Below are 17,404 nucleotides of genomic sequence, written 5' to 3'. Positions count from 1 at the left end.
AAGTGATCCTCATGAAGTCATTGGTAACATTGTCATATCTGTACATCTGAAAAGATTTAACTTTATTTCTCAATATCATATTCCTATTCATGTTGTTGCTTTGGAAAAGACACGCAAGAGCATTGAACATATCTCTAGCCAAATGTTTCTCAAACAAGTGAGGAATCAAATGATCCTTCACTACATCCAAGATCACCCGCTGAACTCTGATCTCCTTCTTCTCATAAGCAGCTAATTGTTGTGGATCTATCAGTACTTGGTGAACTATTTCCCCGAGGTCATTTTCCTTCAAAAGCAAAGTAACCCTTGCTTTCCACAACAGGAAGTTGGATGCTCCATCCAATCTATCTTCGAACTTGAGACTTGCTGCTGCCATTTTTCAGATCTCAACAAACTACCATGGATTTGTGCTTAGTCCTTCAAGCACCACAAGATTTACTGCTGGTTTAATAAATCTGTTGTTGTGATCTTGAAAATCGGTTTCCTCTTCAAAGTGCATGCTGTGATACCATGTTAATTTTTCTAACCCCAATAAATAGGTGAATTACTTCGTGGTAAATTCCTTGCTAAAAATAAATTTTAAATTTAGCTTACTGAATAAAATGCACCCACTGGGATTTTTAACTGGCAAAATGCAATTATAGTGGAAGCAAATCAAACCAATTTCCACGCATGCACACAGAAATAATTTTCCCTTCAAATTAGCTTCTCATTAAAATAATATCAAAGCTTACAAGGGTTCCCTTACTGGAAAAATGGCCCACTTAAAACAATTACAAGCTATAGCAAAAATTTCAGAATTTTCTGGGCACTTGTACGACCTGTATGGCCCTTAAAAATTTCCCTGAATCACCCCTCCAAACTGCTGGCCAGCTGTATGAACCCATGCGCCTGTTTGACCTACAGTATGGCTATGCGTACAACCCATTGTACAACCCACAATCTGCTGCTCGACTGTCCTGTACAACATGCATTTGGGATGGTTCCCCTGCTGCATATTTCTCTTGCTGTCTTTCCTGGACCTAATCACCCAATCAAAGTCCTTTATCACACTCATTGAAATCTCCTCGAGTCATTGTCCTTTGTGACTCAATCACTCAATGTGTCATTCTCTTCACCCAGCCTTCCCTTTATAATTTGAATTTTTGACCGAATCAAACAACCACTGATGATAAATTCTTGATCAACCTAATCTCTCAATGATAATGACAATAAAGATTAAGTCTCGATCAACAGTGTAGAATCATCTAACTCACTAATGGCTGAGGACAACCGAGGTGAACAGGGCACTGGTTAGAAAACCTGATGCTGGTTTTATCATTCTATATGATGTATGAATGATTCCAGAGTCTAGGATTACATTAGAGCTGCTTTAGTGGGAAAGATATAAATAAACAATGATAGTTAAATGAGTGTCGTGATCATCATGTCAAATAAGCATCTAATGGTCAAAACATATCCTTGCAAAACGGATGCAAAGAAAAGCTTTCCTTTAAACAACTACCTGTGTTTTGACCAACTCAGAGAAAAACTTGAACTGGAAAATATCAATGTCCTCATGTAGAGCTTGATCAAAGCCAAATATCCACCATCCATGTGGAAGTTTGAGTGCAAAATAACTCTTCTGTTGGGGAAGAAGCCAACCACCCAGCCAGCTTTTGTGACAGATATATCTCATGAATGTATCAAGTCCGTCAAACCAATCTGCAGAGTCAAGAAGCGAAGTTAGACAGAACAGAAATAAAAAGATGTCAACATGCCTGAACATTATGCATGTGAAAGAAAATAGAATGCAAACTATTTGACTGATTCAACAATTATCATATAAATACGAAAGATTGCTCAGTATGGTTTTTCTGAGTCTGAATTACAATGTAAGTTATATCCAACAATGCTAGCCATTTATCTTTGCTGAAGTATAACAAAAACCAAACGCAAAGTTGAAACTTAAGAAAAAAAATTAAAGAATCTGACGTATCATGAAAAAGAGCATTCATAAATAAATCGCATGGTAAAAGAGCCGTCAAACTTATCATTGATGATGCACAAAAACTTTCTAAAAACTATATGAGTTAGATTTTACCAACCATGATTGCCAGGAATTGCAAAGATCTGCGGTCCTTCATAGTGCTCCAACGCATCTACTCCATCTGGCAATTCAGGCTTACTCTGTGCTATATTTTCGGGCTTGTAACAAGGTGGTGGTTGTAATGCATATTCAAATGGAACAAAAAGGCGGCGCTCATATGTAAATGGTGAAGGATTTGGATAACTGTACAACAATGGAAAGCATGTTTGAGTTTCAATGTTTGAATAAGAAAAGAAATCATCAAAAAACAATTTAATCTAATTTTATTTTATTTCAATATCATTGTCGACTAGTAGCCAAACTTCGGATGCAAAATGGCCAGTCAAAATAATAAATCACATTTGGGATAATACCATATATAAAAGACAAAGCATTAATACAATGCACAGGAAAGAGACCTTTTAAGGAATTCAACCTTCTTCATAAACCAAACATTCTAGGAAATCATTTGCATATATGGTAAGAGGTTCAAAATTCAAATTCTGTTAGAAAATCAGAAAGGCAGAATGATTTTCTTATGTTGATAATTACTTGTGATATTCTTGTAGTTTTATTATCTTCTCTTTATGTTCTTCTTTTATCTTAGTTTCATCAAGCAATTATCAAAACACAACATGAAGATCAAAGACACTAGATGTAGGTACTCAGCCAGGGCTAAAATCCCCTCTAGGGGAAAACCCAGTCAAACTCTTCCACTAATCAAATTGAGATAGACCAAGACCTTAGACCTGACCAAAAGACCTTCCTCCTCCACCAAGTCAGCCTTCCAATACGATTCAGCAAACTTCAGTAGTTTCTTCTTGTCCAGTAGCTACAGCGAAGCAACACTCCAAAACTTTGGCCCAGCTATTCTAGAATTTCGGTCCAGCTACTCCAGAATTTCAGCCCAGCAACAATCCAGAATTTCGACCCCCAGCTACTCCAGAATTTCGGCCCAGAAACTCCACATTGTGAGAGGAGAGAGAAAATTCAACTTCCTTTTGTTTGACAAAGCCTGCCTTCTTCTTCGCTAGGGTTTTCTTCCTCTTCCTTGAACTTCGCACTCTTTTTCTGGCTCCAACAATTGCAGATCGAACTTCTTGAGTTGATGCTCTAAATGAGGTCGAATTGTTGTCTTTATATAGTGTTTGTGTGAGGTCGAATTCCCTTGATGAGGCCAACTTGTCCTTCTTTGAGGCTGACTTGGTGGAGGAGGCCTAAATGACTTATTTTATACAACAACAAAAAAATATTTCTTGACTCAAGAAGCCCAAGAAGGGTCTATTACATAATGACATGGACAAGGACATTTGACATAAACCCTAGAAGCCTACAATGGAGGCTTTGACCTAAGAACCATTGACCTAAGCATGAAACCCATGCTTTAATAAGCCAATTTTTTTTATAACATTTTTTTTCTTTCTTTTGACAAATACATTACATCATGACTCAAATACAATTATGAAGAACGACTAGTTACATTTTTCAACACTCCCTCTTAACTAGGGAGGTATTCATAATTAAATATATATATAGAGGTACATGGAAGATCTCAAAATGATATACTCTGTGAAGAGTTACAACACACGTAGTGCTACAAATTATATACCTGACCAGGTTACTCTAATCGAGTGGGACTAAGGTGTGTTCCAAGCATTAGCCTCTGTAGGTACCATCAGGCTTCCACTCTAACACCAACCCAAGGATCTAGGTGCGTATCCAAGGTCAGAGCTCTATGAGCAACGCCACACTCCCTACTTCAGGATCTAGACATCAACCCATATGCCAACCAAATGTCCTCCGAAGCATCTTGTTGCCACAAGATGCTTCATCTCTCCTTATCAACTAAATCAGATATATATCCACCACTCCAACCATGCTTCAAACCTTTAATCTTTTTACGAAGAGATCCTACATAATCACAACCCCAATCAGTAATGAACTTTTCAAGTATATATATACAAGTAAACACAAACCTTGGGGGTCCTCAATCATTCTGATGCTACTCATATCATCATCAAGTTATCTAAATACAACTTGCCAGAAGCTTTCTTCTTCTTTCTCTTTTTCAGTAGCACCAAATACAGCTTCAGTTTTTCCCAAGTCCTTTTCACGAACATCCATCCGTAGTTCTTTTATTCATTCTTCGGCTTCATTCTTTCTTCAAGGTACTCATTATAACTATCATAATACACCCTCCCTCTCAACTGGGGAGATGTACCTTTTCTAAGCTCCCTCTCAACTTAGGGAGAACAACAACATTGGACATACTTCATTTTTTCTCATGTCATCAAGGTCATCTTTATTGCATCCTTCATCATGCTTATCATTATTGTGATCTTCAATTACGAACATCTTCAACATCTTGAAGATTATGTACCTGCAAAACTTTAATAGCAAGTACAACCAAATACAAATATATAGAAGCATGAAGTTAACTATATCAAAATCATATCATTAATGGAATCATCAAATACCTAAACCTAGTTAGGTTCATATTCAGCAAGGGTTACATTTTACATATTATACTTCAATATCTTGCTAGGGTTTTGTCATAAACCCTAGACTCCATCTTCGAGACATAAAGCCTTAGATATCAATAACTCAATCAAAATATTAAACCAATAATTGTACTATACATCTAAGGTTTCAACAATATGCTTTTAGAATTGCATGACAAACTCTACTAGGGTTTGTTGCAAACCCTAGATTTTATCATCAAAGCTAGATCATATCAATAATAATATCATCATGTCCTAGAATATCAATCTCTACTAGGGTTTTGTTACAAACCCTAGATTTCACAAACTGAAACATGAGTATCAACAATCAAGTTAGCATACTCGCATATACATATCTAAGATGCATTTCACATCAATATCTCCTAAGTAAACCCAAGACACAAACATCAATACATCAAAGTTAGATATACAACAATTTTGACCAGACTAGGGTTTCAATCATGCGGAAGAACATACACCTAGGATTTCTTTCCTAGGATCTTACTATAATTATTGCAAGGGTTTTGTTCATAAACCCTAATTCACCAAACCCTAAAAATCTAGGGTTTCATTATATAACCAACACATTAACTATAAACCCTAAAGGACTAGGGTTTTACCATAACAATACCAAAACTCTAAACTTCAAAAGAATAGGATTTCATCATTGTTCTAGACAAACCCTAAGAAGACTAGGGTTTCATAATCAACCTTAGTATACCCTTAGCATCAAAAGGCTAGGGTTTTACAGTGAACCCTAAGGGTTAGGCTTTCACAAGAATGACAAGAGATAGTATAACAAGGGTAGATTCAATACAATGATTAATCACCCTAACAAGAATCTCTATGATTCAAAACCTTAGACATAAAGATGTCGGTAATGTAAAGAAAATTTCAAATGAGAATTTATCATAACTTTTCTATGAAGAGAACTTTGTAACAAAACTTGTAGTCTAAGACAGACCTTGAATTGATCTTTAACAAACCTTGTAGGACATCAAATCTTGAAAGGATTCTTTTTCAACAAAACTTCTTTCATGATTCAAGTATTTACTTTGAAGTTTCCTCCACAACCTCTATGAATTCTACAAGCTCTCCTACCAAGGAAAATATAAAGAAAAGGTTATTAGTATACATTACAAACAAATCTCGACGTGAGGAGGAAACCAAACATGAAATGTGAAACAAAGAAGAATATACTTATCTTTTGGAAAATGGTGAAGGCTCCCTCTTAATCCAATCATTTCGAGGGATACCTACAACATTCAAATAACAATTCAAGAATTCCTAACAAGACATATTAGATCTATGAGCTCTAAAAATCAAAACATAAAGGAAAACATTGCAAAACTTAAAGTAGAAGGATATCCAAGGGATAGTATCCCTAAGAGTCTCTAGCAAATAAGTCTTTGACTTCGAATTCTTCTGTCTTGTTCTTCTTCGATGGAGCTTCATCAACAACATTCACATGTTCTCTCTTTTTTTTCCTTGGATTTTCAAGACAATAACTTTGTAATGACCCATCTTATGACAACTGTAGCATTAAAATCTTGAACAGGTCAACTTTCTTCCTAGGTCCTTTAAACTTCTTGAATACACCCTTCTTCTTGTGTTGAGCAGTGTAGGCATTTGAAATGTTGTCTTCTTCATCCTCCTTTTTGTCACTTACTAACGAGATATGGGCTTCTTCTTGACTGCATGCATTCCACATTTGTTCAAAGGTTGGAGTATCTTTCCAACTATTGATCCCTGATGCAAAGGAGCTCCAAGATTTTGGTAGACCTAGTAGTGCAGCAATCACGAGTTCTTTCTTTGGTACAATTTCATCTATAGCTTGGAGTTCATCTCTTATCCTAGAGATCCTTACAAAATATGATGAAACAATATCATCTTTCGTCATCTTAATTGTTCTTAGTTCATTCTTGAGACTAGCTATTTGACCAATATTCTTGATGGTGAACAACTTGGAGAGGGTTTCATACATTTCTTGAGTGAAATCTATATTGGATATGTATGGGATTAGATTGTCCTTTACTCCATCTACTATTAGATTCATGGCCAAGATGTCGGTTTCCCTGAACTTCTCCTTTTCTGCATCATTTGTAGGTTTCTTAACTTTTCCTTGAACAAGATCCAAAACTTTATGCTTAGCGAGAATAAGATCTATCCTCTTCTTCCATGCCCTGTAATTGAAAGCTCCTTCTAGCTTGTTTTCAAACTTCGTTGTCCTGTCTTCATTTCTTGATATAGATAGTAGACCTTCCTCTTATATGACCCTTTTCTTTGACCCTTTTAGTAGATCTTCAAGCTGCCCTTTTCTTCCTTTTTCACCTTAGCTTTGATACCATGTTAAAAAATCATAAAGGTAGAAAGATTTTCTTATGTTGATAATTACCTGTGATATTCTTGTAGTTTTATTATCTTCTCTTTGTGATCTTTTATCTTAGTTTCATCAAGCAATCATCAAAAAAAAACATGAAGATCAACAACACCAGATGTAGGCACTCAACTAGGGCTAAAACCCCTCTCTAAGGGAAAACCCAATCAAACTCTTCCACTAATCAAAATGAGATAGACCAAGCCCTTAGACCTGACCAAAAGACCTTCCTCATCCACCAAGTCAGCCTTCCAATACGATTTAGCAAACTTCAGTAGTTTCTTCTTGTCCAACAACTATAGCCTAGCAACACTCCAGAAATTCGGCCCAACTATTCTAGAATTTCGACCCAGCTACCGTTGAAATTTCTAAGTATTACCTGTTAGAAATTTTATCTGTATTCTCTGGTTTATTTCACCTACTTGTTTAATTACTAACAATTTATTTAACCATATAAACACTGAAATAAACACAATAGAATCTCAACCATCTACAGATCAACAGCTGAAAGAAATAGACAAACACACAAGTGACACCGTTATTTTTGGACAATTGTCCCCGGAAAAGCCCAACTTGGGAAAACCGGTACAACAGTTCTGAGGGTTTTTATTATTAAGCAGCTTTTCTTGAGTACACTGGGTGCCAAACTGGCTCACCCGACAGAGATAAAAAATCAGGCAATAATACCTCTCTTCGAAAGCAGATATTCTGAAAGTCTGCCCCACGAAACCCTCTCCAGCACAATCTGAAGCACTGCGTCAGCCCTCCCAGCCTTTGCATCAACTTGAAACCCTTTGCGTCAATCGTCTGAGGCTCTGCGCAGCCTCTCTGGCCCTCTGCTTCACTTCTGCAGCCTCTGCATGGATGACGCAGGCCCTTCTAGCCTCTGCGCAATCATTGTTGGCTTATGCGTGGCTCCCTCTGGCTCTGCGTCTGCGTCTTTGCTTTTGCGCTGGTCTTCCGGCACTATCTCTGCCTCTCTACCTCGTACTCACTACCCCTCGCTGCAACTCTGATCATTGATTCGAATTCTCTTAGCAAACCCCACTCTAGAAAATCGAAACACTGATCACTCTGGCACATGTCCAACTGACCCTCAAGCCTCCTCTTATACTTCTCCTGTTGGTCCTTCAACAGCCGAGATTACATCTCTAATCAACATCTAAGATTAGATTTGGCTTGATCCATGTCATTTAGAACCTCCTAAGCCAATTTTATATTAATACCCATTAATATTTTATTTTTCCTAAGTTTAGACTTAGGAACTCCATTAAAAATATTAATTATTTTAATATCTCCTTAACCGGGTAGGATCTGCCCATACCATTTCTGGGTCCTCGAGATCTCATGTGCTTTAGCCTCTCCACCAATTTTCATGGCTATAGCACATGCGATGCTACTCCAAATCAACAGCTACTCCAGAATTTCGACCCAGCAACAATCCAGAATTTAGACCCCCAGCTACTCTACAATTTCGGCCCAGCAACTCCAGAATTTCGGCCCAGCAACAATCCAGAATTTAGACCCCCAGCTACTCTAGAATTTCGGCCCAGCAACTTCACACGTGTGAGACAAGGAGAGACAAAATTTGACTTCCTTTTGTTTGACAAAGCCTTCCTTCTTCTTCGCTAGGGTTATCTTTCTCTTCCTTGAACTTCGCACTCTTTTTCTGCCTCCAACAACTGCAAATGGAACTTCTTGAGTTGATGCTCTAAATGAGGTCAAATTGTTGCCTTTACATAGTATTTGTGTGAGGTCAAATTCCCTTGATGAGGCCAACTTGTCCTTCTTTAAGGCCGACTTGGTGGAGGAGGCCTAAATGACTTATTTTATACAAAAATAAATTTCTTTCTTGACTCAAGAAGCCCAAGAAGTGTCTATTACATAATGACATGGATAAGGACACTTGACATAAACCCTAGAAGCCTACAATGGAGGCTTTGACATAAGAACCATTGACCCAAGCATGAAACCCTTATTTTAATAAGTCAATTTCTTTTATAATAAAATATTTATTTCTTTCTTTTGACAAATACATTACATTATGACTCAAATACAATTATGAAGACAGGCAATAGTTACATTTTTCAACAAATTCAACCCATATTTCCAGTTTAATTTTATATATTAAAAAATACAAATTATAAAAATTATAAAAGTTTCTCGTGTCATTCATCATATTTCTTACGCTAAATTATGGTATGCTACTAATTGCACAGTTCAGAGAAAACCAACAACGCTGAAAACAACAACACAATGACAAAGAAAACCCCGTCAAAGATGGTCACAGCGTAATTCACTCTCCATGGAACTAAGTAACTGTACCTCCAAATGTACCAATGCCAACAAAAATTTATATAGGATAATGGGATAAACAATGATACTTCATTTCATTATCATTGCATCGACGATTGTCACCAAACCTCAATAGAAACACTTTGTTGTTTGACTCAAACCGATCAAATTGGAAAATCCTTTATTTTCTCTTCTTTTGGGCAGCTAGTACTTTCATCATTAAAAGGGACAATTGACATTCATATGACAATAAAACACAAGAGAGACATATCAAGATTTCATCCCAACATGTGAAGAAATAGTTGCCATTAGCAAACCATCAAGCAGTGAATGCCATTTGCTGCAAGCAGAGATCCACACAAGAAGCCAAGATTCATAAGGCATATGAGATAAAGGCAAGTAATAACTAGCAAGGGTTGACATAAGATGCTTCAACGATGAACTAACATCAAAACACTGAATAAAGGGAGAAAAAAGGTAAAAGAAGAATTCAGGGCAATCATATAAATATCCTTTTCAAAGCATCGCCCTTGTACCTTTTAAGGTCATAAAAATGAAGACACAAGTTCTTTGATCCTATGATAAACACCCAAAATGCCTCCTTCAGCAAAAATGTTGATAAATGTGTTTCCAACTTATAATCCCATAAACACTCCATCAACAAGGTTAAAGGTAAAACAAAAACCCGTTGGAATGCTAAGTGGACATCCCCAAACACCAGATATAAGGCAGCAACTTATATGCAAAGAAATAAATAAGTTGGATGCCCCAGTGCACAAGCCATCACACAATCCCACAGACGTAAAACATAATTGAAATAACAATATAACAAGGAAACAATCCTCCTATCATACTTCCATTGAAAGGGAAGACACACAACTAATAATATCCCACTATATTTGTTGCCAAGAGTCACTCTAATGTTTCTCTATAACAGAAATCAAACTCAAGATTGTTATTGAGTCTAGAATTTCAGTTAGATTTGATCTTCATGGGAGTAGATAAACCCAATCCTAATAAGTAAACAAGAGATCCTTAACCATATCATTCTCATATAAAAAGAAAGACTAGAGGAAGAGACATCCACCTTTGATCACAAAAGCATATTATCTTCATCTTATCCATCTTCATATCTCTCAAAAGACAGAAAGTACCCCGTACCTTTCTATCCTTTTTATTTTCACCTAATATTCTATCTTGAACCCTTGCAAGCTTGCACTAGGCCTAGTCATTGTAAAACAAAGAAAAAAAATCTTTGAGGTGATCTCACTCCCTCGAAAAGCCAATGAACCCTATACTTCTTGCTCATAAACCTCGAGCAATCGATATGCATACATATATACATATTGTGTGTGTATGTGTGTGTCAAGTTCATAAGATAAGGTTTAAAGTAATATTAATATAACCCTTGTTAATACACAACACTCCCATAAGGCCTGCTTGAAGACAAAATCGATACCCCAACCCTCACAATGGAACAATTGAGAAATTTGAAGATCGATCCATCAACAAGCATTGCTAAATCAACCTTGGCTAAATGACCAATTCCTAAAACAGAAGGATTGGTCCAACTTGGAACAAGCAAAGCCAAAGGGAGACAAAATGATATGAAGTCTAATTAAGCCAAACTGACAAAGAACGGTCCACAAAAGAAGTCTCAACAAAGGAGAATCAACAATGTACCATCAGTGCCACGCATATTGGCAAAAGGTTCATCAACGAAAACCCATCGACATCAGTCAAGTTCACGAACTTGTATAAAGAAAGCCTTGATAGACACCAATTTTGTCAACATGAGTTACTATTGACGTCGTTATCTCAATGCTCATTGCCATCAAAGACATTCAGCTAGTCAATTTGAACACCAAATCATAACTAGTACCAATAGCCATCCAATTGTTATAGGATGTTGAACCAGCATGATTCATTCTTGCTAACAGTCAAGGTTGAAGGAGGATCAATTCTACAAGAGCAGATCAAGTAAAACCACTAAGTCATCAGTTCAACAATGCAATTACAACAACTTGTCACTAGTTTCGTTCACTAGAAACATTGTCTTTCAAAAGGTTCACTTATAGTTCAGTTATGCAATATCTTGGTTAACTTATTCACCTCCATAATTATTATGCTTTCTTTTAACTTCTAATGTTGATAATATTATGAAGATTTTAATCCCTATTGTTAAGAGTTTCAGAATAAGCCCATGGTAACCAAGTTGAACGATGGTGTTAAAGAACACTTTTACACAATGAAGCACATATTTATAAGATCTCAAAGAGTGAAATGCATTGTGTGTGCAATGTGAATATTGTGTGTATCAAATGAGGCTATAGCCTCACCAATAAATAGCTCTAAAATTTACCATTAAGAAACCAAAGGATAGGACCACAATAACCACTAAGATAGTTAATCATTGATGGAGTAGTGCACTAAGAAAAAGGGCACAAGTGCACTAGAAAATAGGACCTGGAGTGCGCCAGGAAATAGGGCATTGGCGTAAGGAATAAGGCTGCCAAGTGTGCAAGGAAGGAGGAGCAAAATTGAGCAAGGAATCAAGTTTTGCACTCGCAGAGCTGGTCAAGGAGGCAAGAGAGGATTGATTGTGAGTTAGAGGGTCGAGATCAAGCAATGATCAAGGAAGGTCGAGATCAACTATATCAGCTGAGATTTGTAAGAGAAGAAGGATGCTTTCTCAGAGAGACAAATTGCTTTGTAATAGATTCAATTGCTTGAAGACAAGCAATAAAATACCACATCAAGGAAGCACGTTTTCCCTGTTGGGTTTCCTGAAAAAAATAAGTGTGTCAATTTGTGCATGAATTTTTATCTCTATGTTTTTATTCCGCTGCTTATGAATTGTTAAGAAACTCTGTATCTTGGTGAAAGAAAACAAGTTTTAGTTTTCAATTATTCATCTAAGTAGTTGCAGAGTTTCATGGAAATTTAACATTCTTGGAGGATGACGTCATAGGGGAGAGCTTTTATTCCCACACGTGTGCGATATTTTGGCATTTTTATTATGTTTTAGAGCTATCTCAAAGTCAGCTTGTGACCTTTGCCCTAGTTGAACACTTCACCCAAACTTTTTATGGGTTTTGTTGTAAAATTATTAAAAAGTGACTTGGCTACCCTCGTATAAATTGGGAAAGTCACTTTTCATTCATCATCATCATCATTCATTCACTTCTTCTCTAAAGCAGTGTGCACTAGCTCTTATCTTGCTCCACAACATGATCTTTTGTGGCGCAATTTGTCTTGGGAGGGAGATGTTTTCATGGAGATATTGTTGGGATTGATTAAAGTGATTCTAGTTCGAATTGTATAAGTATATAGTCATCTTCTTCCATTTTGCATGCTATATTTCTAAGCTTAGGGTTTCTGTGTGCCATATTAAAAAGTGCAATATCTTTTCTTGAAATCGTGATTTTTTATGGTGTGTAAAATTTATCTTGCAAGAATCCATCAAAGGAACTTGGTTCATGCATCCTTTGAAGTTGGACCTTAAAATCTCCTATAGAGAGAAGCCGTTACAGTGTCTAAGTGAAGAAATTCAATCTTCCAACCTCTTCATCCAAGGCCCTCTTTCACTGACCTTGCCCTAATTGACTCCATTTCCCAATTAGATAAAGGCACTTGTCTAGTAGGTGTTGATCATTATTAATTTCTCTTTCTTCTTTGATTTCATGGTAACTAGGGTTAGGGTTAGCTTAAAATCTGCATTGTATAACAATTTTATGTCCATATATTATTGCCCTATTGGAAGGGATTGCATTTAATAAATAATATAAGGCAAAATCTAGCATTAATTGTATTTTAACTCTAAAATTAGGGCTAACGTCTTGGTATTTGTTGTTGTCATTTGCATTTTCAAACCTTTTAAAACTATTGTTTACTAAACCCTAGCTTGTCGCCTCCATTAACTATTGGTCCTTTGTTTATCCTATCCCTTATAGGTTATTTTCTAGAGCTAATATATCCCATCATGTGCCCTAAATATGCATATCTTGCAAACCCTAACTTATAGCAGTTTTTTTTCTAAATTATAAAGGTCTTAGGGAAGCCTACATGAAATTTAGGAAACTCCCATCTCAACCTTTCAAGGCTTTGTCGGTACCTTTCCTTTGACCAATAGACCTTGAATCACCATTGAACCCTCCTTAATTGAATACCTTTCTGGTGATCTTCCATAGAGAAGCCTTCGTTGTGAGGATAAGTTCCACCACTAAAGAACTTGAGATAAACCACTAAGGTGACAATGGTGGTTGATCTCTCGCTACCATAAGGCATCGATTGCCTAGTGAGGCTTTGCACTAGGCCTACTAGATTTTACAGTTACAACATAGAGAAGCCTTCGTTGTGAGGATAAGTTCCACCACTAAACAACTTGAGATAAACCACTAAGGTGACAGTGGTGGTTGATCTCTCGCTACCATAAGGCATCGATTGCCTAGTGAGGCTTTGCACTAGGCCTACTAGATTTTACAGTTACAACCCCATCATTAATAAATACCAAACACAAAGAGGGCCTTATTTAATAATGACAACCCTTTTACCTTAAGTGACTACCAACTAATTATCTAATGGGCCTTATTCAAAGAAGATGGCCTTGTACATTCACTAACTCTTAAGTACCCCAAAGTACGAAGATTCTTGTAGACAACTAACACAAATGCACTAACATTGTTGATCTTGCAATTACTGCTACAAATAGATGGCCTTGACGTACAAATTCTTGCCACAGACAATCAAAGAATATAGGGACATTTGCATGGAATGGACAGCTCAAGAAACTCGCAAGTAGAAGATCAACAGTCGAGATGGATTCCCTCCCTCATTGTCTCTTTCTCCTCCTCACTCTAAGATAGTAAATGGGTTGGTAACTCATTGATTCATTGTTGTTTGCATCAAGATTTAGGTTTTTCATATCTTGTTTTATATTTTTAATCAGTGAATTAGTATGTAGTTGAACTATTACCCAATATAATTGTAACAATGTTTATGTAAAAGCTTTAATTTCTTTTCTTAGTAAGCAAACAGTTCCACAGCCCATCATTCAAGCAGAATTTGGTGTCTACCCACTTCACCTTGAGGTCATTTTTTGTTTGGTCTCTTTTCTCCATAAATTCAAGACTTTCAAAGACTCTACCACCGTAAGAGAGAGAGAGGTATCCCTATCTTTCTCTTAGCTCATCAGAGGCTCTCGCCTTGAATCCCCTCCCCCCCCCCCCACACCAAGGTGTTCTCAAGGTTTGCTCTCAGAGGTACCTTGACTTCTCCAGTCGCTAACTATCTCACTAGAGTACCTTCCCCCATTTAGATTCTCCCTTGATGCACCAAGCCATCTCTTGTCAACTCAACAGACACTTAATCAGACCATTAGAGAGGATATCAATAGATTGTACATTCAAGTCACTTGGACCTCACCTTCAAGTTTCAACAAACCTCGACTCAAAGATGTCTTTCTACCTAGAGCATTTTTTGGAGCTACAGGATTGTATCATAGTTTGCCCCCCTTACACATGTAGACATTGGATGCATTCACCGAGTATCTTGTTGGGACGACACAACGTTGGTTCTCATAGACTCGTGATATAGATTGGATCATTATATTGCTTGTCATCCATCTTGATGCTTTCAGAGTGAAAATAGTGGAGCAATCAACTCCCAGGACCATTTTTACTAATGGGACATAGATTGGCAAATTGGGGTCTGAAACCTTCTAAGAGCAATTTGAGGCATCAAACGAAGTTTTTTGGGGGCAAAACTTTGCCTCTTTTGTGTAGCACCTTTTCTTTGTATTCTACACATAGTGACCTTTCCAACAACGAAAGAATCGCCTCAATCGGAGTCTGTATGCAAAACTTATGCCACTCAGAAGTTGACCTTTTTGTTTTCACCACCATAATTCAAGAGGATGCCACATCAACCCTCATAAATCATGCAAAGTGGGCTAGCCACGTGATTATGATGAATAAGACTCTAGAACAATCCATATTCTAACCTTGGTTAAAAGTTGAGGGAGTCAAACCTAACCACTTGTAGGCTATTGGGATGTGTTATAACCACGCCACTAGGAGGAAAAGGGGTTCCATTCTTTTCAAGTGTCTTTGTTCCATAGACAAGCAGAGTAGCTAAGAGGGATAGGGAGAGAGCACACAAAGAGGATTTGTGCATAGTAGTAGTCCACGAGCCACAGGCCTTACTTCTTTGTAATTGTAACTATTTTCTATTCAGAGAAAGAGAGCGAAGCAGCCTCACCTTTTAGTTGGGTTTTCCCTTGAAAGAGTTTCCCGAGATATATGTTGTGTCAAGTGTGGTTTGTAAGCTTTTATTTCATTGTCTCTATTTTCTACATAAAATTTAAATAGCATTTGTACAAAATAAACAATAATCTAAACATCGAGAAACCTAAAGAGGAATAAACCCTAATAATGTAGATTTTCAGATTTTTACGTATAGTTTTATCAATCTATTGTGACAAATTGTCCAGTGGAATATCCACGACCATCTACGAATCAACTTAGGATAGAGACAGACCACCATATACCATAGTCGAATAGGATCTGCCAAATGTGACACCTACAGGGGCTAGAGAGAAAGATGCACCCTGTTTTTAGATGCCTTTTATAGTAGGAGATTAAAAGATGCTATCACTTCCTATAACAGGAATCGAGATGATCCCTCTCTACATGCTTCAGGTACCAAGACCAACAATGCTTAGCACTCTTCATCAAGGGATATTTTTAGCCACAGATCTTAGTTCCTACACACCATGGCCCGCCTTGAGATGACCAAGATGATCACCTCATACTTTCGCGTGCATCCTTCAAATCAAAACCACAAATGACAAGAAGACGTTCATGGTGCACCAAACAGTAGAAGCGTGAGATCTTGAATCTCTTCTCTTCTTCCCCCTCTGAGAGATCAACGAATTCCACTGAGACTAATTTGATGATGCCAACTATACGGCAGTTCACGTCCTTAGAGCACCAGAGGGACTAGCTCAGGACGATTCCACAGAAAGGCACTCCCGACCCGTCCAATTACCTCTCATGCCCATAGGAATGGCCAGAGATCTATCCATAGCTTCTTTATTTAAACATCAGATGCTAGGAGTATCCCTCCCTCCTGCATCCCCCAAAAGATCATATAGTTGGAACTTGGACCCACTGTTGGTTCCAAGAATCTTCGACAGTGAGCCAGTGCCCAGTTCACCTCCCTCACCATCAGTAAGAACCATAAGCCCTTGACATCTTTAGCTCCATTGCCAAATCTTCCTATCTCACTCACTTCTTCTTTTTTGGGAGGCTATTGTTACATGCCACGACCTTTAATATGTCTCACAGCAGCACTGCCACTTGTATCTTTATTTCTTTATGTTATTTTCATATTTTCTACGAGCTGTGCTTGCACTCCCGCATTATATTCACACCAATTGTACTCTTCTTCAGTCCCATCGACCTACTTTTTGTGGTCATCTATTGGACATTAATAAAATTATCTTATCTTATCTAAGCTAGCTAAGTTATTATGTCACAACGATAAATTAGTCGCTTTGTAAATTAAGCAGAACTCACCATAAGCTTGTGTTGTGTTTTGCACTAATTCTGCTAGTGCACTTCATAATGGGATCATGTGGGAAGCCAGAAAGATTGACAATAAACTAAAATTGTCTTGTATCCAGAATGATCTTCTTGAGAACCAATGAACATCATGGCTGGTTACCCAAACGTCTAAATGGATGTGAGTTAACCCATATGAGGTCTTCAGATTCCAAATCTGTGCTTGGAAAAATGGTTAGGGGTAATCTGAAAAACCCTTTGGTTACGAGCAAAATCCAAAAAAAACTCTAGTCCCTCTGTTGTCAAAACATGCTGCTTTTGGGTAAATGATAAACCCAATGTTCTTGAGAAAATATAGTGAGGCTTGTGTAGCATTGACAATGTTGAGAATGTGTGTCTGGAAAAGGGAACGCATTCAATTTTGGATCTAGGGATGAGATTTGCAACAATTCCAGATCTCATCCTGGGGGAATGAAGATGACAAACATCGAGCTTTTGTGGCAGAATGTGACAGAAGCTTTTGCAATTTGCAGCAAATAATGAATTTGAGAAATGTTAAGAGATTAAGAAATTTTTAGGATCTCTTGCTGTAATGGGGTGT

The 17,404-nt window shown here is 37.3% G+C and overlaps 1 protein-coding gene across 2 annotated transcripts in view; it reads right to left on the bottom strand.

The window, feature by feature from the left end:
- LOC149266326 (uncharacterized) overlaps window positions 1–17,404 on the bottom strand; it is a 297,072-nt gene that overhangs the window by 225,460 nt on the left and 54,208 nt on the right. For both annotated transcript variants that reach the window (XM_089430322.1, XM_089430327.1), the window contains 2 exons: window positions 2,088–2,272; window positions 1,505–1,704 (listed from right to left, as the gene is read on the bottom strand). In XM_089430322.1, coding sequence (XP_089286448.1) covers window positions 1,505–1,704; window positions 2,088–2,272 — 385 coding nt within the window. The remainder of the gene's footprint in view (window positions 1–1,504; window positions 1,705–2,087; window positions 2,273–17,404) is intronic.

The sequence above is a fragment of the Pinus tabuliformis genome, chromosome 6 (genome assembly GCF_031772625.1).
Source record: "Pinus tabuliformis cultivar Carrire ecotype Pingquan chromosome 6, CPIR1, whole genome shotgun sequence".
Lineage (NCBI taxonomy): Eukaryota > Viridiplantae > Streptophyta > Pinopsida > Pinales > Pinaceae > Pinus > Pinus tabuliformis.
Note: the sequence above shows the minus strand (reverse complement) of the source record. Positions and strands in the feature narration are given on the sequence as shown.